The 24001-nt window shown below is 38.1% G+C and overlaps 1 protein-coding gene across 12 annotated transcripts in view; it reads right to left on the reverse strand.

Annotated features, from left to right (window-relative positions):
- Positions 1-24001, reverse strand: part of PPARGC1A (PPARG coactivator 1 alpha) — a 714770-nt gene that overhangs the window by 10251 nt on the left and 680518 nt on the right. For 8 of the 12 annotated variants that reach the window (XR_009494753.1, XM_059887361.1, XM_024993058.2 and 5 more), the window contains 5 exons: positions 11569-12487; positions 10903-11004; positions 10631-10751; positions 717-871; positions 235-386 (listed from right to left, as the gene is read on the reverse strand). Coding sequence is in view for 11 of the 12 variants with exons in the window: in XM_059887361.1 (XP_059743344.1) it covers positions 235-386; positions 717-871; positions 10631-10751; positions 10903-11004; positions 11569-12487 (1449 nt within the window). In the remaining variant the exon portion in view is untranslated. 12 annotated transcript variants of the gene reach the window in all.

Raw genomic sequence — 24001 nt, forward strand, 5'->3', positions numbered from 1 at the left:
GGGCAGGCAGCATAACAATCTGCTCTCTTCTGTACCAAAATCTAAGCCCCTTCTGAAATCATCTCATATGTTAAAAAGTAAAAAAAAAAAAAAAATAGGATAAAATCTATATTCGAATATTTTCTTTGGTAAAAGGTAGTAATGGTTTGGCCCAATGTGGCTACAGTTTACATATGTTTCCATTTTGAACTCAACATTATGGATTCCTCATTCTATGTACAGTAAAATCCATACCTAGGTCTGCATAGTTAGACTTGAAAAATTGCTTGCGTCCACAAAAGTACAGCTCGAAGTCAGTTTCATTCGACCTGCGCAAAGTGTATCCATTTTCAAGAGCAGCAAAAGCATCACAGGTATAACGGTAGGTAATGAAACCATAGCTGTCTCTGCAACAGACAAAGAGGAAAAGTTCAAAGCCAGTGAGGCAGCATTAGCATATATGACTGTAACCCTTTCCACTTTGGAGACTTCGCTGGTGCCAGCCTCTGAACCACTGCATCCATTTATCAGTGTGATTGTCCTGTCAAGCTGCTAAATACTTATTTCTGGACAGGAAATCTCAACTGGAAAGATTAATAAATAGGGATGAAAGAAAATAAATAAGGTTCTGAACTCAACATGTCATCTGTCAAAGCATTCCCATCCTGGTAATCTTACGGCCATAATTTTTTACATATGTCAGCTTCTAAACAAGAAATAATCTTGAAGATTCTCACCCATCATCCCGCAGATTTACTGTGCACTCCTCAATTTCACCAAAAACTTCAAAACGGTCCCTCAGTTCTGTCCGTGTTGTGTCAGGCCTGATTTTCCCAACATAAATCACACGGCGCTCTTCCTGGAGGGGGAAGTGAGAAGAGACTTGCTGGTTCTGAAGATAGGAAAGACATTGATGCCAGAACCATTTATGAAGGCACAATCTTGCATAACAAGAACCCCCACGGCACGCCAATTAAAGCAAAATCCACGCTAAAACTTAACAGGAGACTATGCTTGAACCAAGTTTTACTTTCCGTTTCTCTAATTTCACTCGCTGCATCTCACTCTCTTCTACCTTTTCTGTCTCTGTTCCTTTGCTACATGAAATTTAATGGATTATTTAAAAAATATGTGTAATGTGGTCTTTTTATCACTAAAGAGCTGAATAATATCTATTAAATATTTTAACAATTGTGACTCCACTATTAATTTTCAAAATTGGTAAGAAACTGACCTGGTTTGCAAAACCATTTAATTTCTCCTTAACTCAGAATTATAATAATAAAACATGTGCATTTTTTTATTTCTATTAACAAATAACTTATGTACATTACTGTATAATTTTAAGGTGTACAGCATGATAGTTTGATGTACAAATCTTGACATCCCTCAAAATATTGATTCTTAAACTCTAGTATAAATGTAAATTACCTGGGGGGCTTATTAAAATGCAAATTATCGGGGTTTATTCCAGCTATATTAAAAAAATTGGAAGATACTGCTCAATGATCTTTATTTTTAACAAGTATACCCCAGTGTCTCTGATACAGGTGGTCCAAAGCCAATAATTTTAAAAATACGGTTTTAAAATATAGGCCATTGTAAGCCATGGGTCTCCAAAGAATAAGAGCTATAAAAGAGGCTATAAATTTCACTTTGCCAGTGAATCTTATTTTAGGAACAAATGTGAAGGGCGTGGCCTAATTTTCACAAGTGGAGTCAATATCATCATAATCTTAAAGTCAACAACAATTTATAACCTACAAAACACAGGGAAAATATTTTAAGCCTGAGAATGGATTCATTTTTTGAAGAACAAGAACACATTCTCAGTGTAAGATATAATCCTATATTTCTTGTTCCAAGAAGATAAGGCCAAAGATGATCATGTCTCTCAAAACTGAAAAAAAGATTTTTCAAGAATGTAAGAAGTTAATATGAATGTCCTTATCAACTAGCCTGTACATCTATCGATGACAAACAAGAATGAAATGAACTTGCAGTTGGAGAGATTTAAGTTAGATGGAGGAAGAAACTAGGAATCATAGGACTAAGGCACAGATTTAGCTTGCCTAAGCGTTTTCTCTGGATGTGCTTAGGATATGTTGTCTTAGATGCTAAAAAAAAAAAAAGTCATTTAGGCTTAAGGCAAAGAGATGTCCTGTTATTTACTGAATGCATGTCCTTTTCATATGTCCAATATTTAGCAAAAGACCTGGCAAAGAGAGGACAATCAATAAATGCGTGCGAAGTACAACTGAACAATTCATAGACATATCCTGTAATACATATCCTTTCAGGTGATTTGAGCATCCATGTCTCATCTTCTTTCACCATATGCAGAACTCATATTTTCATTTTCATCAGGGAAATTACTCTGAGCTTCAGATTCGAATAACCAACTACCTATTTGACATCCCAGGTTGGATGTCACCTAGGCATCTCAAACTAGACCAACATTACCCAAACCAAACTCTCTAATTCATCCTCTTCTGACTGGGTTTTTCCTGCAATGTTCTTGTATCAGTAAAGTTAACACCATCCATTCAGTTATTCAGGACAAAAACCCAAGGGCTTTCCTTAATTCTCCCCACTTAGTCCCCTCCTCACATCCAATCACTCCTTAAGTCCTGTGGATTTTTACTTCCTAAATCTGCTCCTTTGATCTAATCTCCCCTAAATCAAGCTGCCAGCATGTCCTTCTGAACTAATATAACAGCCTCTTAATTTGGATCCTGTGTCTGCTGTTTACCCTCCTCCAATTTATTTGTTCACTTCAGCCAGAATAGTTTTTATTAAGAGAAGAGGATCATGCCAATTAAGATCTAAAACATGTCATTGCTTTCTCACAACATTTAGGGAAAGACCTAAATCATTAACAGAATCTACCAGGTCCTTCTGTCTGGATCTGGGATCTGGATCTGTCTCCATCTTGGGCTTCATCCCACACACCTTATTCTTTCCTTTCCTCTATTTTGAGCCACACTGATCTGCTGCTGCTGCTGCTGCTAAGTCGCTTCAGTCGTGTCTGACTCTGTGCGACCCCATAGACGGCAGCCCACCAGGCTCCCCCGTCCCTGGGATTCTCCAGGCAAGAACACTGGAGTGGGTTGCCATTTCCTTCTCCATCAGTCCCTAATATATACTGTGCTCCTTTCTTTCCTAAGGCCTTTGCATCAGGTGCTTCTCTGCTACTTGGAATATCCTTTCCGCACTGCCCCTCCCTCCTCTCCATCAACATACATACTGTCTAGAATTACAGTGAATTCAACAACTGTTTCCTTTCTGAGACCTCAGATGAGTTTTAGTTCCTATTATAAGTTGCTCTAATAGAACAGTCTACTTCTCTTTTGTAATTCTGTGCTGTTGTTTAGTCACTACCTCTTATGTGATGCCATGGACTGTAGCTCACAAGACTCCTCTGTCCATGGAATTTTCCAGGCAAGAATACTGGAGTGGGTGGCCATTACCTTGTCCAGGGGATCATTCCAACCCAGGGATCAAATCCATGTCTTCTGCATTGGCAGGTAGATTCTTTACTACTAAGCCACGTGGGAAGCTCCTTGTGCCCAATTATAATTAAATATTAATAGCTTATTTAGTGTTCAATGTCTTCAATGTCTATATCCCCATACAATGAAAACTTTATGAAAGCAGTGACCATATCAGTCCTATTGACTACTTATTTAAGAGTACACAAAACAAGAATCTTCTCAATGCATATTTATTGAAAAATCAATCGATAGGCAACTAATCATTTTCAAGACCTAGCTCCATACCTTTCATTACATCAAAGGTGCCCAAGTGTGGCCCTTACTCCTTGAAAGTCTCTAAGACAATGGAGAAGGAAAACCATGTTTGGCGCTTTTATCATAGGAAAAACTTTGCCCAGGTAACCTCAGCTGGGTGTACTAATACAGGTTTCCATGATTCATTTTACAGGGTTAAGTGTAAGGACTCACTTTTTTCACTCTGCTGAAGCAACTGGTAAAACACAATTCCTTTGACAGCAGTTATTGAGCCTACATAACTGACCAGATGAAGTATAGCAGGCAGAGTGGGCTGCCCAATTCACTTCCATGTAGATTGTATGTCTCAGCTGAAGGCTGTGATTGTGTTGTTGCAGAGTACCCAGCACATCCTGGAGGTCAATAAATATAAAGGGAGATATCCCGGGGCAATGCTGTACACTTGAACAAGGGAATCATCACATCACATTCCATTCTATTTATGCAGCCAGCTCCCTCCAAACAGCCCAACTTGATGGGACTGTTATCTAAACTTCCTGGCGCCTGCTGGCATGAGTGTTATGCACTGTTTTTTTTTTTTTTTTTTAATGAACATTTTTAGGAAGGTTACTACTGTATAGAGGAAAAGGAGGGAGAAATGTAGAAGAGAGCAAAAAAAACTTGAACCATCATACAGAAATTGCTCAGCTACCATTATAGGAATACACACAGCCTATGTTCATCTTCAAGGAAATTCAAAGTTAAAGCGAAAATCGACCATATGCACGTCCATATGCAGACATATCGGGATAGTCTCTGAATTGCTTCTTTATACGAAACTATATGCAACAATAATCCCACAAAGAAAATAAACCAGAGGACCTTTTATATCAGATACTGATACATTCTGTGGTAAAAAGAAGACACAACCTAGATAGGAGAGACAGAAATAGAAATGGCTGGTCCACAATCCCTTAAAATCACCTATTTGACTGTCAATCTCTTTTTATATAACACAGGAATGGGACCACGTCTTGTTACCTTACAAAGACCAGACACTAAATACATGTTGAAATTCTCATTTGAGAAAATGATTAGAGTGTTTGGTTTCCTACTGTTAAAAAAAAATGAAATTAAAAGGCATCTGAAGGTCTAAAAAGCAAAGATAAAAATCTTCCCAAGACTGGCCAAAATGTCTAGTGAATAATCAATTATTTTTAACATGTTGCAGTTTTATTAGACAGATGAATAGATTCCATATCTTTAAAAAACCTTAACACTTGCAGCCAATTTTTCAAGACATTAATTTCTAAACAGGAGATGAAAGGAAAAGAAATCAAAATGCCTAATAACATTTCCAACTTCTTAAAGGCTTGGAGGAACTCTAAACCTTTGGAAAAAACCTCCTTGAAAAATGATTTTCAGACCAGTTTTCACTATCAAGGAGGATGGGACATTTATCAAGTATCTTTTAGCTTCAAGTTTTACAAAAGCTAGTTTGCTAATGAGGTGGATAATAAAATTGAAGATTTGTGTTGCATTAACAGGTATGGTAAATCCTCATTATATCAAGACAGGGGATAAATAAAGAAAAAAATGACTGAATTAACTGACTTTGCAGCATCAAAATCTCTATCAGAGAGTGTAGAGCTGCCCAGTTAGCTATATGACAGTTGTTTCTCATAAAAAAAAAATAAGCAAGTCTTGGTAAAAAGGGTTTGAAAATTAGTGTTGAGATTAACATTTACTGAATTCTAACAGATGCCAAAGTATTGTGCTTCAGAAAGTGCCTACTACTATCTAAGGTTGGATAAATTTGAATAAATCCAGATTAGTCTTAGCTAGAACATGGAAGCAATCTAGATGTCCATTGACAGATGAATGGATAAAGAAGTTGTGGTATATATACATAATGGAATATTACTCAGCCATAAAAAGGAATGCATTTGAGTCAGTTCTGATGAGGTGGATGAACCTAGAGCCTATTATGCAGAGTGAAGTAAGTCAGGAAGAGAAAGATAAATATCATATACTAATGCATATATACAGAATAAATCTGCTATATTTGCAGGGCAGTATTTATTCACAGGACAGCAATGGAGAAGCAGACATAGAGAATAGACTTATGGACATGGGGAAAGGGGAGGAGAGGGTTAGATATATGGAGAGAGTAACAGGGAAACTTACATTACCTTACATAAAATAGATAGCCAATGGGAATTTGCTGTATGTCTCAGGAAACTCAAACAGGGCTCTGTATCAGCCTAGAGGGGTTGGATGGGGAGTGAGGTGGGAGGAAGGTTCAAAAGGGAGGGAATATATGTATACCTATGGCTGATTCATATTGAGGTTTGACATAAAACAATAAAATTCTGTAAAGCAATTATCCTTCAATTAAAAAATAAATTAAAAAAAAATCTAGATTAGTCTCCTTAAAAGCTAATACACAAATAAGAGCAAGTAAACACCATGATGAGTCAGAAAACATGAAAACCATAGACTCAGAGCACATATAACTACTTTTGATAGAACTGAAAATTTCTAAATAGTGCATTTATACTCATATTATAACATATTCACCCATATGGAACAGCTCTTGAAAAGGCCTGAACAGAAAACGACATTATTTTCCCCAAAAAGAATAACTACGAGAAATTAGACAACTATTTTATTTTTTCATTTGGAAGAAGCTGATAATTTTCAGGGATGAGCCTCTGTTTCTGGCTCCTAGGCTGCATACTGACCAATGGAGAAGAGAAAAGAAATGGCATAGTCATTGCCCAAGCACATCTGGTTTTGGTTTTAAGCACTGAGCCATTTCATAATGTCTAGATTTGCCCTTTAAATTAACATCCTATTATCATGTTTTCTGGCAGGAAACTGTAGAGATTGCAAATGGAGTTGGACTTAGAACTTCACGAGAAATTAGAGCAGTGACAGTTAGACATTAAATACTAGACTCTGGCTTGCAGAGTTCTAATATAACCTGAATTATTTCAAGCCTGTGAGACTGAGAAAAGCAGAGGATGAACTGGTTTTTGAGATCATTTAGATGAAAACTGGACAAAAGCAGCGACTTATACAATGACAACATTCAACCACAACATATGATTCTGTGTTACTAATTACTAATTATTAGTCCTTTCTTAGCTGTCTGATTTGGTGCACCGAAGTTGGTCTGAATAAAGACTTTTGGACACATACACAGTAAAAACCTGATAGATGACCTACACTATCTCCTTCTTATGGAACTAAAGAAAAAAAAAGTCAATAGGGACCACAAGACAAGACAGCAAAGGTTAACTTTGTAAAATACCTGTTACGTGATTATAACATTTTTTTCATTTCCTTCTGGAGTCTCTGTTTTGCTCATCCCCTGATTATAAAATTGATCTGAATTAATGAATAAATCAGCATTCCACCCAAGATATTCCAAATGTAATTTGCTATTCATTCATGACTTTAAGAGTGTCTCAGAAATCTGAATGAAAATCACCTACATGACCAAATTAGGCAAACTGTCCTAATTCCTTGAACTGTTTCATGAATGAGTTTTCAAGATAATCTAGCCAAATGAGTCAAAAATCATTGCCTTTATCTCCTTGCCCAACTCCATAAAAATACACTTTGCAAATGCATTATGGCACAAGAAAGCAGATCATTTTCAGGAAGGAAATCAGTCAGAAAAACTTCTTAAGGGTAACCTCATTAAACAGTTCCACTATGCCTTCAAGATATTCTTCAAAATCTTCATGATGACTTACAAGACTCTTCAAGTATCTGGCTACCGGGGAGCCCCCCAGACTCACCTCCTGCCTCTTCTGTACCCTAGCCTTATAATTAAATGACTAGCAGTTTCCCAATATATCTTGCTCTTTTCCAGAGACTTAGTATGAGCTAAAGTATCTGCCTAGAATAGTTATTTGCAATAAAAATATAATGTACCATATGTAATTTTTAAATTTTCAGAGGCACATTTTTTAAAATGTAAAAAGAAACAAATTTAATTTTAATAATGTATTTCACTTGGCTCAGTACAGCCAAAATATTATTGTTTCAACTTGTCATTGACATAAAAAGTATTAATGAAGTATTTTAAACTCTTTTTTTTTTTGGTACTGTCTTCAAAATTCAATTACACAGTGTATTTAAATTTGGGACTAGCTTAATTAGCCTCCTGGCTGATGGCTACCACACTGGACAGCTCACATGGAAAGAACCTTTGCCCTCTCCTCCCTTTAGATTTCAAATCAATCTCACACTCTCTAGGGATGCCCTCCCTCATTCCCAGGGCTGGGTGCCCACCTGTATGCCACTTCAGTACCTTAGATACATTCTCTATGACAGCAATGAACACATTGCGTATCTTTACCAGTCAGTGGACTTGAAGCCCCTAAGATGTGGGGATGAAGTCTTACCTAATTTTGTATCCCAGGTACCTAACAAATGTCTCTCACATAGTCATGTGTTTTCACTTATATTTACAGAAATACCATCTAATTGTCCAACCGGTTAACTGGTTTAACAGTTAAGTCCCAAATCTTTATATTAATCTCTTACTATCTGTGGGTCAGTGTGTTAGTAAATAATTTCTATGTCTTATTTTTCTTTTTTAATTTGCTTTTTAAAAAACAAAAATGAAAATCTCAAAGCCAAAATTCTCACAAACATCTAGTTAATTATAATGACTTAATATACGTCAAGTTGACATTTGCACTATAATTGCCTTCTTTCAAAGGGAATTGATATTGTCTTAGTCAAAAGATTAACCAAGGAATTTGTTAACATCTGTGACACCAAGGAAAGGCAGGGTGGTATCTGCTTCCAAACTGAGGCTAGTGGCCTCAAGAGTGCTTTTGGCTCTGGCATCTATGGAATACAGAGTATATTACAGATGAATCACAGTATTGATCTATTTGCTCAGAGCCAAACTAGCAAAAGGAGCCCTCCTTCCCTTTCTTCACCCAAGTAAGTATCTGGCACTATATTATCTTTGGAAAGAATAATAAAAGCACATACCATTTATCTATATTTATCTACTCAGCTTTGATTATAGCTGTGTTACATTTTGTGCAAATGAGCAAACATATGACACAATAATTTCTCTCTTTAGTGTCACTCTTCTGGGAAGACACATGAAGAGTTTCATCAAATATGAATTTGAAAACACTGAAATAGCTACTTACTTACATGCTTACTCAACATGACTCTCTTTGGTATATATGAACTGCTTTGTAAACTATATGGCACTCTGTAAATGTGAGTTGTTATAGTTACTCAACAGGCTATTAATTAAAAACAGCAAAATTAGAAAAGCTGAATTTTCCATTTTTATTCATCTTGTTAAATGTTAACTAATGATACTCTGGTAGATCTTAATATTACAGCTAATTTGAAAGTTGAGAAAAATGAGGGAAAGTGCTATAATTTTCACAAGGCCTTTAATTTGGTCTTAGGTAGATTCAAATTTAAATGGCAGCAAAGCCCTAGACCTTTAGCCTACATATTCAATTACTTCTCCCTTCTTTCTCCTTGAGTGCCTGAGTTAACAAACCTCTCAGTTAACCTTTTTCCTCCAGCTGATAACTGTTGGCCAATGCTTGATTTGGACTTTATTAGTCAGCTCTTTTATGTAGGTTTGTCAAGAATCTTTTGATGGCTGTTGGTTGTATTTAAGGTAGCATATCCATCATTTCCCTAAGCTCTGGCTGGAGAAGGCAATGGCACCCCACTCCAGTACTCTTGCCTGGAAAATCCCATGGACGGAGGAACCTGGTGGGCTGCAGTCCATGGGGTTGCGAAGAGTCAGACACGACTGAGCAACTTCACTTTCACTTTTCACTTTCATGCATTGGAGAAGGAAATGGCAACCCACTCCAGTGTTCTTGCCTGGAGAATCCCAGGGATGGGGGAGCCTCGTGGGCTGCCGTCTGTGGGGTCACACAGAGTCGGACACGACTGAAGCGACTTAGCAGCAGTAGCAGCAAGCCCTGGTTAGCTTGTATGCAAGATGTATCAAAAGTTGATCTTCACTGAAATGATACTTAGCAGCTAACAGACAGCAACTGCAATGAACAAAACAGTGCCATTTCTGATCGTTGAGCCATGGCTTCTTGGAGTACCAGGTTGTGAAAGTCCTCAAGGTTCTCCTGGGGCTCAGTGGGAAAGAGTTCCTTAATCAACTAGGAATGTCTGCCTGGGACAAGTACTGGATGCTGACAATTGGAGGACCCAGTTTTTGCCTTCTAAGATCTGACAAACAGAATGAACTAGACTCCTATTATCTAGATCCTTATCCCAAAGGGTCAGTAGTGTCCATGTGTCAAGTAAACACAATATCCTACAGTAAGTGGTGCTGAAATCCATGATAGGCTATTGAAAAGTAGCTCATAAGAAATGTGGATGTCTGAGGTGTTGACCCAGCACAAGGAAGAAGTAGGGACTTAGCAAATCTTTTTCTACCATTGCCTTTAAATCTTACTCAAATACAGTCTCTCCATGGACAACACAACCCTCACATCTGCCAAAAAGATGAAACCATCCAGTGACACCTCCTCATTTTCCACTCAGAGCAAAAAGCAGTAGAGAACAGTATGAAGAATTCATCTTCTAGGTCAATGGGACCAGTATACAGCTCTCCTTCTATTTTTAGAAACAAAAGTCAAATGCAATAATGAGCTTCCAGATGAGTGAAAAACAGGTAGTATGGAGGAGAAATACACGGACTTATTTTGTTTTCCAGTAATCAGTGTTAAGAGGGATTGAGGTGTCACTGATGCTAAAGCCAAAAGTCTGAGTACTGCATATTCTAACAGCATCCTTACCATATTTTCTAATCTATGCCCATCACATCCCCCCAAAATGAGAGAGAGAGAAAAAAAGAAACCCTTCTGTAAAATGAAAGTAAGCTCCAGGCTGCTTACAATTGCCTTCTGCCTCTGCCTCTCCCTCTGCTTGGCCCTTTCGGATTCCCGCTTCTCATACTCTCTGCGGTATTCTTCCCTCTTGAGCCTTTCGTGCTGGTACTCCTCGTAGCTGTCATACCTGAGAAACATAACTTCACCATTAAGTCAACCACCTCCATTTGCACGAGCAAAATGAATCATAAACTAGGGAGGGGGCAGGGTTTTGGACTACATTTTGTCATCTACTCGAGGGATAAGAGGCACGGAGGGAGGCGAACGTGCATCATTACCTGGGCCGCCGGCTATGGGGCGATCTTGAACGTGACGCGCACAGGGGCGAATTTCGGTGTGTGCGGTGTCTGCAGTGGCCTGACTCATAGTAGTAGCAAGATCTGAGAGAGAAGGAAAAACAAAAAGGGCATTTGCAACTGCCAGCAAAACCCAGTTTATCAGCATGACTGAGTAGCCCCTGGAATTCTGTCTTAACATAAACCGGCTTTCAGTTCCCAACTACTAGTGAGATTTCCCAGTGAGTGTGCGAACCTCTAGTCAGCTTAAAGGTCTGGGAGTGGTGACATGTTCTCTTGCAACATCTCTTATGGATGTGACTGCTGAACGCCAGCCTGGTACCCTGTCAGCTTTATCTTGCATGGATCTCAACTATTCTGCACAGAGCAGCTCTCCAGGTAATGGAAAAAGTTAGATGAGCAAGTTTTCTACAGATTGCTCTCTCTGGTCTGACTGGTTCATGTGCTGTGCTCAATGAGGACAGATTTAAGAGAAGATGGGGAAGAATGTATGGGTAACAACAATCTCCTTAGTTCCGGGAACACCAGGAACATGCTGTTGAGGGGCTGGGCTGCTGGTGGGTTTTAAATGCTGTTTTTTTTTTTGTTTGTTTGTTTTTTAATTCCTGGGGATATCTTAGGCTTTGGGTGGGTTTTGACAAGGTTTACCTTGAAGAAGATCTACTGCCTGGGGACCTTGATCTTGACCTGGAATATGGTGATCGAGAACACGACCTGTGTCGAGAAAAGGACCTTGAACGAGAGCGCATCCTTTGGGGTCTTTGAGAAAATAAAGATTTGGGTGGTGACACAGAATCTCTACACGGAGAGTTAAAAGAAGAACAAGAAGGCGACACATCGAACAATGAATAGGACTGCGTGCCATCCCAAGGGGAGTTCAGTTTATCACTTTCATCTTCGCTGTCATCAAACAGGCCATCCATGGCTAGTCCTGAATTTATAAACATAGGTAGTTTGGAGAATTGTTCATTACTGAAATCACTGTCCCTCAGTTCACTGGTCTTGTCTGCTTTGTCGTCAAAAACAGCTTGACTGGGATGACCGAAGTGCTTATTCAGCTCAGCTCGGATTTCCTGGTCTTGGAGCTGTTTTCTGGTGCTGCCGGGAGAGACCTGCCTGCTCACCTCCGCGGTCTCTCTCAGGTAGCACGGGTCGGAATCTGTGGAAGAGTGTATTTGCCCCGGCCCGTTGGAGGAGGGGGCATCTTTATTTTCTAGTTGTCTGGAGTCATGGAGCTCCTGTGATGTACTAACGAGTATTTCCGTTTTGGAATTAATTGACTGACAATAGTCATGGTCACCAAACAGCCGGAGACTGGGCCGTTTGGCCTTCCTTTCCTCGTGTCCACTGGTGAGCACAGAGGTCTTGCTGAGCTGTGCGTACAACTCAGACTGCTCGGGCCCCTTCTTGGTGGAATTACTGCCTTGGGTACAAGAGGACTCACTGTACCGGGCCTTCTTGGATGGTGGAGGTACCACAGTCTTGCAAGAGGGCTTCAGCTTTGGAGAAGCCCTGAAAGGGTTATCTTGGTTGGCTTTATGAGGAGGAGTTGTGGGTGGAGTTAGGCCTAAGATAATAAAAGGAAAAAAAAAAAAAAATGAGGAGAGAGGGAAAGAAAAGAGATAGAATGTTGTTAAATGCCAGGACACATTTTCCTCACTTCCCTAAGATTTCAGTCAATGGTTAAAACTCACAGAAAAACAAAGGAAACTAAATTCCTGATAAGACCTGAAAAAGTGACTCTGTCCCCGGAAGCCTCTGTCACCAAGGAAAGACAGATATGCATTGCAAGACTGCAGTGAAAGCCCTGATATTTTGTATTTCAAACGCAATGCTAACAGCTCTTGCTTCCCAGGAAACATGAACGCATCACCACCAGGCAGAACCAAAGTTCAGGTTCACAAGGGTAGTCTGTCGTCTGTGTTATGGAAAATGAATGCAGTGGTACTCAAGGGACTCAGTGAATGGCTTTGGCCATGTTTGTCTGCAAAGAACACTGGGGAGGATGCAAGGAATTTTTGTAGGATGAAAGATATCTACCTGTGGTGCCAAAGATTTAGGTAATTTAAAAAAAAAAAAGGTGGGATGGCAGCAAATGCAGGGCAGGGTGGGGAAGCCATAGGCAACTTCAAAGTTCAGTAAAATATGGTCTGCGAAGGCAGGGCACCAGATGACTCTACAACCTGACAGCAATGATTCTTTGTCTCCACAGTTCATTAACTTAGTAAACCATGGCTAATGTAGGTATAATACATTCTTGTAAGCATAACTAATACATTCTGTCTAAAATATGGTTCTGCAACAGAAACCTAAGTGAACAGTAACACTAAATATTGCAGTGCCGGCGGACCATTTTATTTGGAGCAGCACGTCGGGGTAGATTATGAGGTTGAAGGACTGAAACGAATCCAAGCTTTGGCAACTAGCTAATTAAAAAAAAGAGAGAGAGAGGAAAAATAATGGAAGAAGGGGGGACATCTGTAAATTGTTGCCTTTCCTGCTTTTCTACAGAAGGACAGAAAATTCCATCAGAAGTCTTGGTGGGAGACTGTGAAGGCTGGTTGGCTCTGTCAGTTTCACTCCGAGTAAGTCCTGCTCAGCCCTTTCTGCCCAGGAAGAAGAATTGTGGAATGGCTGGAAAGTTGAAGGAACTTTGAAGAAGGGCAGGCTGCAGTTCAAATGACTTTATGCTTACAAGGGAACATTTTAGTTTACAATACACTTTTTATTTAGGAGGATGGGTGAATGCTATTCAGCAGAAAAGAACTTCAAGTCTGCTAAGAAGCCTGGGGTGAGACTTAAGGCAACTGCACATTTCAAGGAAAATTCTACCTTGCTGGAACAAAAATATGTGTATGTGTATATATATATATATATATATACGCACACAAGTAGGTCACAGACAGCCACATGAAGTTTTGGTATGAATAGGAAGACACTGCCTCTCTCCCCTACTTTACAAGAAAGAAAGGAAATTAATATTTTCCTTAAAATGAAATATTTTTACACCAATATTTGGCAATATTTATCACACATAGCTAATTCTCCCCAAATGAGGGAAAGACATGAACAAAAATACAAAGAGGTGTGACTTTGGAAATCTATCCCAGTTCAGAAAGACAGGGAAATGCAAACACAAAGAGAAGCAAACACTGCTCTTCCTCTGTGACACATCTGAGTCTCAGAAATCTTCCCTTTATTAGCAGCCTACTGTATGCCTGCTCCCCCTACTCTTGGCTTAGAGCTAATAGAGAGGTCACATTACTGAATGAAGCTCACCCTTCTTGTGTTCTCTCTTCATAGACAAGCGTATCTTTTACTCAATCAAAAGAAATTCCTATATGGCCAATTTTCTCTCTTCCTTCCCCTCCTCCGGCTCCTCCTCCTACTTCCCTTCCTTTTATCTTCTCCTCTTGCTTTTCTTTCTTTCTTTCTTTCCCTATCTATCTCCCTCCCCTCTCTCTTCTTGTTCCCTCTACCCTTCGCACTGCCATGTTCATATACACCAGTTTCTGTTAACACTACACGCTCTCCTGCCTTCAATTACCACTACAACAAATTTAAAGATACCAGTTCTCAGCAAAGAAATGACAAGATTTCAAATATTTCTCACAGGAAGCTAAGATGCTCAAAGAAATAATGATGAATAATCTCTCTTTACTGAGTAAATAACAGTCAAATATTCCAAATGACGTAGCCCTTGAATTAGAGGAAATGACATTCAACATCCCCAAATACAGCTCCATAAATCTTTTCATGATACTCTGAATTGGGGTAATTTTTACTTTTCTAATAATTTACTGCCAGGATCACTCACTTATCAGATATTGCTATATTTTCACGCTTATCTCTTTCTGAATGTGAATTATATCTTGTCTCTTCAAATAGATTAGCAGCTCTCAGAGGAAATGTTGCTTGGGCTTATTTTTGCAAAATGTTTCACTTGTTTTTATTTTTCTAGATCCTCCTTTACTCGTAGGTGTTCCATTTCAGTGGCCCGAGGATCACTTGGGAAGCTGGTCAAATATTTTTAATGACACAGTTCACAGACCACTTATGGACAGCCACTGTCCTGCCGTGTCTGGGTGGCACGTTGCCTTGATCTTAGGTAGATGTATTTTGACTGACATTGTAGACTTATAAAAAGAAACCCCAAACTTCAGAAACACCAAATTAGGCCACTATTAAAGAGAGACTAGTCCTAAAAATAGCTCAGCTATCTAGGGATTTTAAATATAGAAATTCTTTTTCGTCTTGAACATTTGAAACCCTTGTCCTAGTACCTAAGCTCATTATCGCTTAAATAACTGATTCTCAAGTTGCTCTTGGGAGTGCCGACACCCTGAGTAGTTTCTTAGAGTTAAAAACAAAGCCTTTCACGTCCTTCACATTTTAGATGGGCCGTGGTGATTAAATAGACATTCACTGAGGACCTACTATGTGCCAAATAACCTACCAAATGCTGGCATTTCAGGATTCAGCCCTCAGGACTTCATAAAGAGATGACTCTTTAAAATCTGCGGTAAGTACATGTTCTTGTGTATCTGCTTAAAATTTACAGAAATACCATAAGATAACCAGATAGACCTTATGAGTGAAAACATCAGGGTGATAAGCTTCGATTGGCACTGCTCATTAAAACAAATATAATACTCACTTAGTTGATGGAAGTTATTTTTGGATTAGGAGTAGGTGGACAGGAAAAAAATAATTCAGATCATTCCCTAAACTTTTTACTTTTAACTGAAATCTTTTTTCATTCAAGGAGAACATCCCAAAGCAAGACTGAGACATCTTGAGGGTCACAAGAGTTTGTGGGACCAGAGTCTCATTGAAAATCTATTTCCAGATAGAGTTCCTGAGATCCAGAGCAAAACAAAACAAGTGAAACAGAGGTGTCAGAAGTATTTTTTGTTTTTTCTAATGTGATGTCCAAAGTTTAGGAGCCATGGACAGGACAGGGAACCCTTTGCTGCTCCTGCACTAATTTGATTTCTCTAACCCCATCTCCTCCATCCAGAAGGTTCTCCCTTGTGGTAGGAGGGCAGTCAATACTCAATTCCTTAATGCCACTACTCCTGTCATCTTCCCACTAATCGCCAGACTCTCAATTTCATCCCACAAGCCTAAATCAACAGTGCTAATGCCTCCCATAACCTCTGGATTATTTCCTGTGTGTTGATTTTCTGGGGAATGTGTACATTTTGGTGTTGACAGTACAAGGTATATTCCATGCTCTCTCTTGAACTTAGCAGGTTTTGATAGATTTATGTGAGGACAGATGGCCATTACAGGCTGAAGGCTGACAAGAGGCAGTTCAGAACATTGTTAACACACTTGCACAAACTCTCAGCAGTGCAGCACTGTGCAGAATGTAATTCAGACTATAGCTTTTTTATTGCTGCCTATTTTCTTTTGTCAAAAGAGCCTGCTGTGCAGAGCAACAAATGGCTGCTATTACCCAGAATGTAATGGGTGTCAGACAAATCACGTAACACAAACAATCAAGAGTATGTAGGTCATATTTCAACAGAGCACAACCTTAGCAATATTTATGATTACTGCATTGAAATGTGCTCTATAATAAACAAGTACCTCTACATCACTCACACTTATGCACTTCTGCACAGCAAATCTGGGGGGAGTGGTACACACTCTCCAGTCATCTTTTTAAACAAACCTTAAAAAAAATCAGAGATAAGTTTGGTTGGGTTTTGTGTTTCATTATGTGATATAAAACGATTTCCTTTGAGGAGTTCTCTTTTGGGTTGGTTTATTTAATTGAATGACTCTAATAAATGGCGAGTCCTCTACTCTGTATTCCGTGCTCCACTATCCAGCCAAAGGCTTCAGCAAGATTTTTTTAAATAGTTTACATAGTCTTGTGGTTTGCATTTGACACAACCTCTTGCTAAATCTGAGACTTACTTTGGAGTTTGACAGTGGGATTTTTCTTATGTTATATGCCAATTCAAAGATTTCTCAAGGAAAGAAAATAAGATGATTTTCTAATTTTCTTAAAAACTTACCAAAGAAGGAGGACCGGGCAAAGAGGTGTGTAACTTGAGTCCATGCACATACTTTTGGCTTCAAGAACTTGGAGTGGGTGTCAAGGGTGCATAGGAAGGACTGAAACTCAATCAGTATGAACTGTTTACTGCTACTGTTACTGCTAATATTCTGTTTATAAAAGCTCCTCCAGTGCTCATTCTTCATCCCTAACTTCCCCAAGACTTACTGGATCTTTACAAAAGCCAGCAATCAAAGTGTTAATCCTTGGCACAGAAGGGCCTCTCTCACACCCTGCTCTGGTACCCAGGCTGGCATGTCCACTCTGACTGATGTTGCTCCCACCTTTCCTGCTTTTTAAGGATTTCCTATGTCACTCCTGATTACTGGGGAACAAACTGGCCTTACAGAAAAACTTCAGAACATTCCCATGACATGTGTCTAGTGCCCCAGCTCTTTCTCATGGAAAATGTAGAGCTGTTATCCACTGGCCCTCGGGCACTTTCCCACAAAGCTGGGGCAGGAGAAGTTGTCAGGGTGTCTCTGACCAAACCCCTGAAGTAGATGTGGGAGAGAAAACTGCTTTGCTATCCTTGGCTTGAAAGAAATCAGATAGTACCATTTCCAGAAAAGAAAACTGAGGCACTTTTCAGACGTTGAGGCAAGAAGAATGAGATTAAAACAAGAGAATGAAGGATAAGCTTGAAATATGGAAGAAATTCCTGTCAGGACAAGTTGCCAAACACTGGAATGGGCTGTAAAGAGAATTTGTTGGGTCTCCCTTTCTTGGCTTCTTCAGCCACGGGAATGGATTATACGACCTGTCAAAATCACTTTCTCGTTCTCTGTCATTGTGGCTTTCCTTTAGAACTACCAACTACTACCACCAAAAAAGGAAGAAAAAAAAACAAAACTAACTACTTCTCATATTTTGCTTTGTTCTATTTCCCCACAGATAAGTCACACACAGAAGATGTATATAGCAAGAGGGTATAGCAAATGTATGCTGTTTGTCAATATTCCATCCAGCAAAATCACCTTTTAAAAGGATAGGAAATCAGAAGTCCATTATCATGAGAACCATGGGGAAAACATACATGTCAATGGAGGAAAACATTACTAAGGCCTCTTGTGTTAGGGTGGTGAGACTGCTGATGATTTTGTTCTTCCCATTTTCCTAAATAGCTTGAAAATAGTTATATTAATTCTTATTACTTTTATAGTAACAATAATAACATTTATGTATATAGATACTTATAAATACATATACATGTATATACATATATGCCTATACCCAGGTGTGCTCAGTCATGTCCTGCTCTTTGCAACCGCACGGACCATAGCCCACCAGGCTCCTAAGTCCAGGCAAGAAAACTGGAATGGGCTACCATTTCCTCCTCCAGGAGATCTTCCTAACCCAGGGATAGAACTTGCACCTCCTGCATTGGCAGATAGATTCTTTACCACTGAGCCACAAGGGAAACTCCCTATAGATACACACACACACACACACACACACACACACACGTATATGTATGTATTATATATACACATATATATAAATAAAAATTGGGGAGGGGGGTGTCACTCACTTTGTTACCTAAATCAAATTCCTTCATGTCCTGTGGTTAAAACCATCATCGTGTTGAGCTGACATTGCTTTGCCATTCCCATTTCAGAAATAAAAATTCTAACACTCTGAACATCTCCATATGCAATAGATTTAAATGCCTTCTGCCAAAAGAGCATTCTCTTTTTTTCTCATCTTGCTTTACTAACAGTTATTTTGAAATCAAATTAGTTTTTACACCTGTAAAAGAGACGCTTTTTTTTTTTTTTATCAGCCACAATGAGCTAGTTTAGGACAATCACAAAGTCAGACCAGCTGGTGATACCTAATAAAGCAAACTTCCTAACTCATCCCTCCTGTTCCCCTAAGACTCCGCAGATGGGGCCAAGGGATTATTCTGGAGGTCTTAGAATTTTGTTGACTCTTTATATTTTCACTTAAACATTTGGAAAATTTCACTAAAATTCGCAAGAGTAAAGAAAAAGAAGACACAAGAAAGGCCTGGGTAACAGCTTGAGCCATGTGCTCTGTTGTAAGTAAAGGCATTAAACGTATACAGCAAGGATCAACAAATCAACAGCCTGAATGCCGTCCCCATCCTGTCTACCCCTCTGCTGCCCCAATGGCTGCTGCTGCTGCTAAGTCACTTCAGTCGTGTCCAACTCTGTGCGACCCCATAGACGGCAGCCCACCAGGCTCCCCTGTCCCTGGGATTCTCCAGGCAAGAACACTGGAGTCGGTTGCCATTTCCTTCTCCAGTGCATGAAAGTGAAAAGTGAAAGTGAAGTCGCTCAGTCATGTCCGACTCTTAGTGACCCCATGGACTGCAGCCCACCAGGCTCCTCCGCCCATGGGATTTTCCAGGCAACAGACATCATTAATTGATGGTGACATTCCCACTGAGTACAGACTTGGCCTTAGAATCCTTCTCAACACAATGCTTCTGGCAGCCAATACCAATCAGTGACACTTGGCAAGTGAAATAAAACGTATTTAACATAACAGATGTCCACCACTATCTTTAAAATTCAGGCTTCAGGAAAGAGCCATAATCTCTAGTCAGACAGACCTGCTTTGAACCCAGGGTCTACCACAGAGCTAGAATCAACATTTTTTTCCTTAACAATTAAGTGGACAGAGAATCAAAAAATAATATTGATATATGTGAAGTGCCTATTAGTGAGTGCCTGGCCTCTAGGACTTGTAGTTGCAAATGAATGCCCAAGGGGAGATTTTTCTACCTTGATTTGGTAAATCTCACACCCATACCAAAAGCAGTGTATGTTCAATTTCATGGGAAATTAGGGAGATTTTACTATAAAAAGAATACTTATATAAAAGAATATATAACTTCATATATGAAACAGGAGATAATATTAAGACCAATAAAAGGAAATAGGTAAAGGTAGCCAAAGTTGAAAAGATGAAAGTTACAGTGACCTCCATAGATTAATTTAATGTAGAGTTAGTAATTGAATAGCTAATTAAACACATATGCCGGCACTGGACTAAGCTTTTTTCATGTTTTATCTCACTTAATCCTCAGAGTGACTCAATGAGATGTAGGCACTGTGATCAGCTTCATTTGATACAAACCATCCCGAATCTTACAGAATTTAATTAAATTGACCAAAGGCCATACAGATAGATTGGGGTAGATCCAGAATTTGAACTTTGGTTTGTCCAATATCAGAGCCAAGGTTTTCACCACTTCATTAAACTATGCTGTTTTTTTAAATATCATTATAGACTACTTTCATTTGAAGTTCTTCAGTTTATAAAGTATATTAATTCAGGCTGTACTACATGAAATCACCATTTTTTTCACACATCAAAAATGTTGAATATTGACAATCTTATGTTTCAATGTATAATGTGGTATCTTTTGCTCCAGAAATATCTTCTCCCCTTTCCACCCATGCACGTAAAAATCAAATGCAAATATTTTTCTCCCTTCAGTTCAGTTCAGTCGTTCAATCGTGTCTGACTTTGCGACCCCGTGGATTGCAGCATGCCAGGCTTCCCTGTCCATCACCAACTCCTGGAGCTTGCTTAGACTCCTTTCCACAGGTCAGCTCTGTAGTTCACTGCCTAATGGTATTGCCTTACTGCTTTCTTCAATCCTGAACTCTCTCTACAATTCTTTTAAATCTTTTGCACAATCATGGTAATTAACTTGAAGCCATGTTAAGGGTTCCCTCTGTAAACTTGTTTTCTCCCTTGGATGATTCTCTTGAGGCACAATCAGTGTTTTCTCATCCTTCAAATGCTACTACACAAATTTTACTGAAGATGTTCAGTGGAGATAGAGGTATTGTCTACCATTTCAAACCCACAATACCTCTAAAAAAAAAAAAAAAAAAACTCTCCTCCCCAGTCCCTTCCTCCCTATACCATCCTCCAGGCAGGTTTCAAACTTCTTCCAGCCACCTTCTGCAGCCTCCAAGTTCTTTTTCATCCCTTGATTTTCCTGTAGCTGGAAATACCTTCCTGTATGTAATGCAATTTGACTTTGCATCAGCTTACATGATTTGTATCTGCACTCATTACCACCTTGCTCAACAAATGAAAAACCAATCTCTGGACCCACCTTCCTTAGAAAGTAGTAAAATATTATAAACAGTAAATAACATCTTCCCTTCATGTTATTTGGGCAATATGTATTATTTTCCAAACTGACTATAAGCCCACATCTTGAAAACAAGAATTTTTATTTAGCACCTTCTATGAGCCAAGTACAATATTCTATGCTTTACATGGATTAGTCTCTTTGTCTTATGCTTGTTATATATTCCCCAAAACCTACTGTGTTGCAAGCATAGAGCTGGTATTATATATGTTATATATATTGGTAAATTGATTTCCATGGTACTCAATAACCTTTCAAAGCACTAAGAAAGAGGGATTTAAACTAGTAAGATGAATTCTGATTCTCCAACAGAAATAAATTCACTGTACTGTATATATTTTTAAGGGTGACAAGTTTTTTTAAAGTTTCTCTTATAAAATCTCAATAGTATGATCTACTAACCTTTCAAATGTATAATTAAATTATTTAATGTTAGGTCAGTAAGAGAAATAGTAAAATCTCTGACAAGAAGAAAGTTAAGTGCTTTTTTGTAACACTATAATCTCATGAATAGAAGGAATGCAATTTAAATTATATGATATACATGTAAATTAGCAAAACACTGTAAAAACAAAGATACCAATCCTAGCTAGGATGTAATAAGGCAAATATATCCACACTTATATAATAAGATCATGAGTGGAAACACATCTTTTGACAATATGGATCAAAACCCCCAAGATATTTATATCCTTATATTCAATATTAATGAGTACTAGAAATTTGAGAAAAACAAGATTAAAAAATTTATAAACAAAGATTTCCACCCTAGTGCTATTTCAAAATAGTAGCACTTTAAAACAACCTAAATGTATAACAGTAAAAGTATAGTTAAATAAGTTTTTATACATTTTGAGGTAAACACTCAAACCAATGTTAAATAGCATACTAAAAAAAACCTGATAATAAAGGGTCTGTGATAATATAAACCTTCTGTATTTAAAATGTTAACTGAAGAAACAGAATACAAAATTATGTGTATACAAAATTGTCACAGATATAAAACTATTCATAGAAAACAATTTAGAACTATACACAATTTTTCTACTAGTTTGTATTTTTGACATTTTTTACAGTAAGCTTATATTATTTATAAAAAGAGAAAAATTTTTAAATGGTTTTCTTTAATGGAAAGCTTGGTATTGTTATATGTAGTGAAAGCTTTCTCAGTCCTTTCTAAACCAAAGTAACTTACACATACAGAATCCAGAATTCTCCTAATTAATGGAATTCCTTTCACCTGGATTGTTACTAGAGCCAAAGTAGTATATTTTCGCAAATTTGGTAATGTCTTTTATACTGGTGACTGAAATTATGTAAGATAATAAAATATTATGTAGATGAATGAAATAGGATTAAGACAAGTTTATATAGAAAGATCCAATAAAGGTATGTTACTAAAAGAAGGGCTGTCAAATGAAAATACTGGGAAAACATGGGGAATTATGATTATGATTTATAGTAAAAATCATAAAAATCTACAATGATTTTGCACTCAGGCTACCACACAAATAGCCTTATTTTTCCTTCAAAAGGCAAGAAAAGACAAGTAAATACCATCCATGATACATTAGTAGGGACATTTGTGCCACAGAGATGAATGGATCCCCAATTAGTACATTTTAGTTCAGTGCAAAGATCTGTCTTACACCAAAAATTTCATATTTGAATACATAATTTGTATGTTTTAAGCAGAAGCAAAACAAACTGTGTATACTTCAATCAACTTTTTAAAATAAGCCCACCAAATACTCACTTGTTGGTTAGATAAGGAGTCTAATGTACATAATATATACACACAAAAGTTACTTATAATCATATGTGTAATTTTAATTTATTTAAGAAATGATGTTATGTTTATATTTCATATGTGGATACATGTGTGTATATGTGTATATGTAACAATATATTTATACCTGTATACACATACATAAAATATATATAAATGCCATGAAATTATTTGCTCTACTGCTTGACCAAATCATGCAATCATGCAATAGACCTTTCATAAGGAAGTAATTTAGCAAACTCAGAGTATGAAATTAAACTTAGCAACAATGACCACGGTGCGTGTAGGCACCACAGTTCTGGTTGAAAGCATCTTGTTTAACTTACTGTTCCTTTAGCCTTATCAGCAATGGCCAGAGCCTAGGAACTTCTTGTTTAGACATCCTAAGACTCACTTTCTAGTGAGGTTCAAGTACCTAAACCTAAGTTCTTACTGCAAAGGTACCATTTGCACCCCACTCAGATGTCTGCCTAGGAACTGTTTGGATTTGTAAGTCTCTTAGGGGTTAGTTCAAGTTTTTAAAGCTTCTTCCTCTTCAGGATGTGGAGTAAGACTGGCCAAATAAATTCAGAAGTCCAAATGGTGAAGGAAATTGCTCTTGTTTAAAATATATAAGAACATTTTGTTTTGGTGAATGGGCATATTTTCATTTTTCTCCTTTACTGAAAAGACATAAAAACAGTATCATATATAAGAGAGCATTATACTATTAAGTATAATAAACAGTAAGAACATATTTCAAGTAAACCTGAGTTCAAACCTTTGCTCTTTGCTTTCTAGCTCTGTGATCTTGGGCAAGTTACTTAACATCTCTGAACCTTATTTCCTCATCTTAAAAAACAAAAACAAAAACACTACCATCTTCATGAGGTTCTTGTGAAATTGGCTAAAATGACATATATGCTTGACATATTTATTGAGTGGAAGACCAATAAATGTTCATTTCTCCTCCTACTCAAGTTTTAGTGTCTTAAGTGGGAGGAGGTTTATTTGTGGATCCAAATCAGTAATATACATCAGAGAGTCTGGCCCAAGTCTGACAAACAGTAAATGTCTCCTCTTAAAAAAAATAAACAACTGAAAA

Source organism: Bos taurus, chromosome 6, assembly GCF_002263795.3.
Source record: "Bos taurus isolate L1 Dominette 01449 registration number 42190680 breed Hereford chromosome 6, ARS-UCD2.0, whole genome shotgun sequence".
Lineage (NCBI taxonomy): Eukaryota > Metazoa > Chordata > Mammalia > Artiodactyla > Bovidae > Bos > Bos taurus.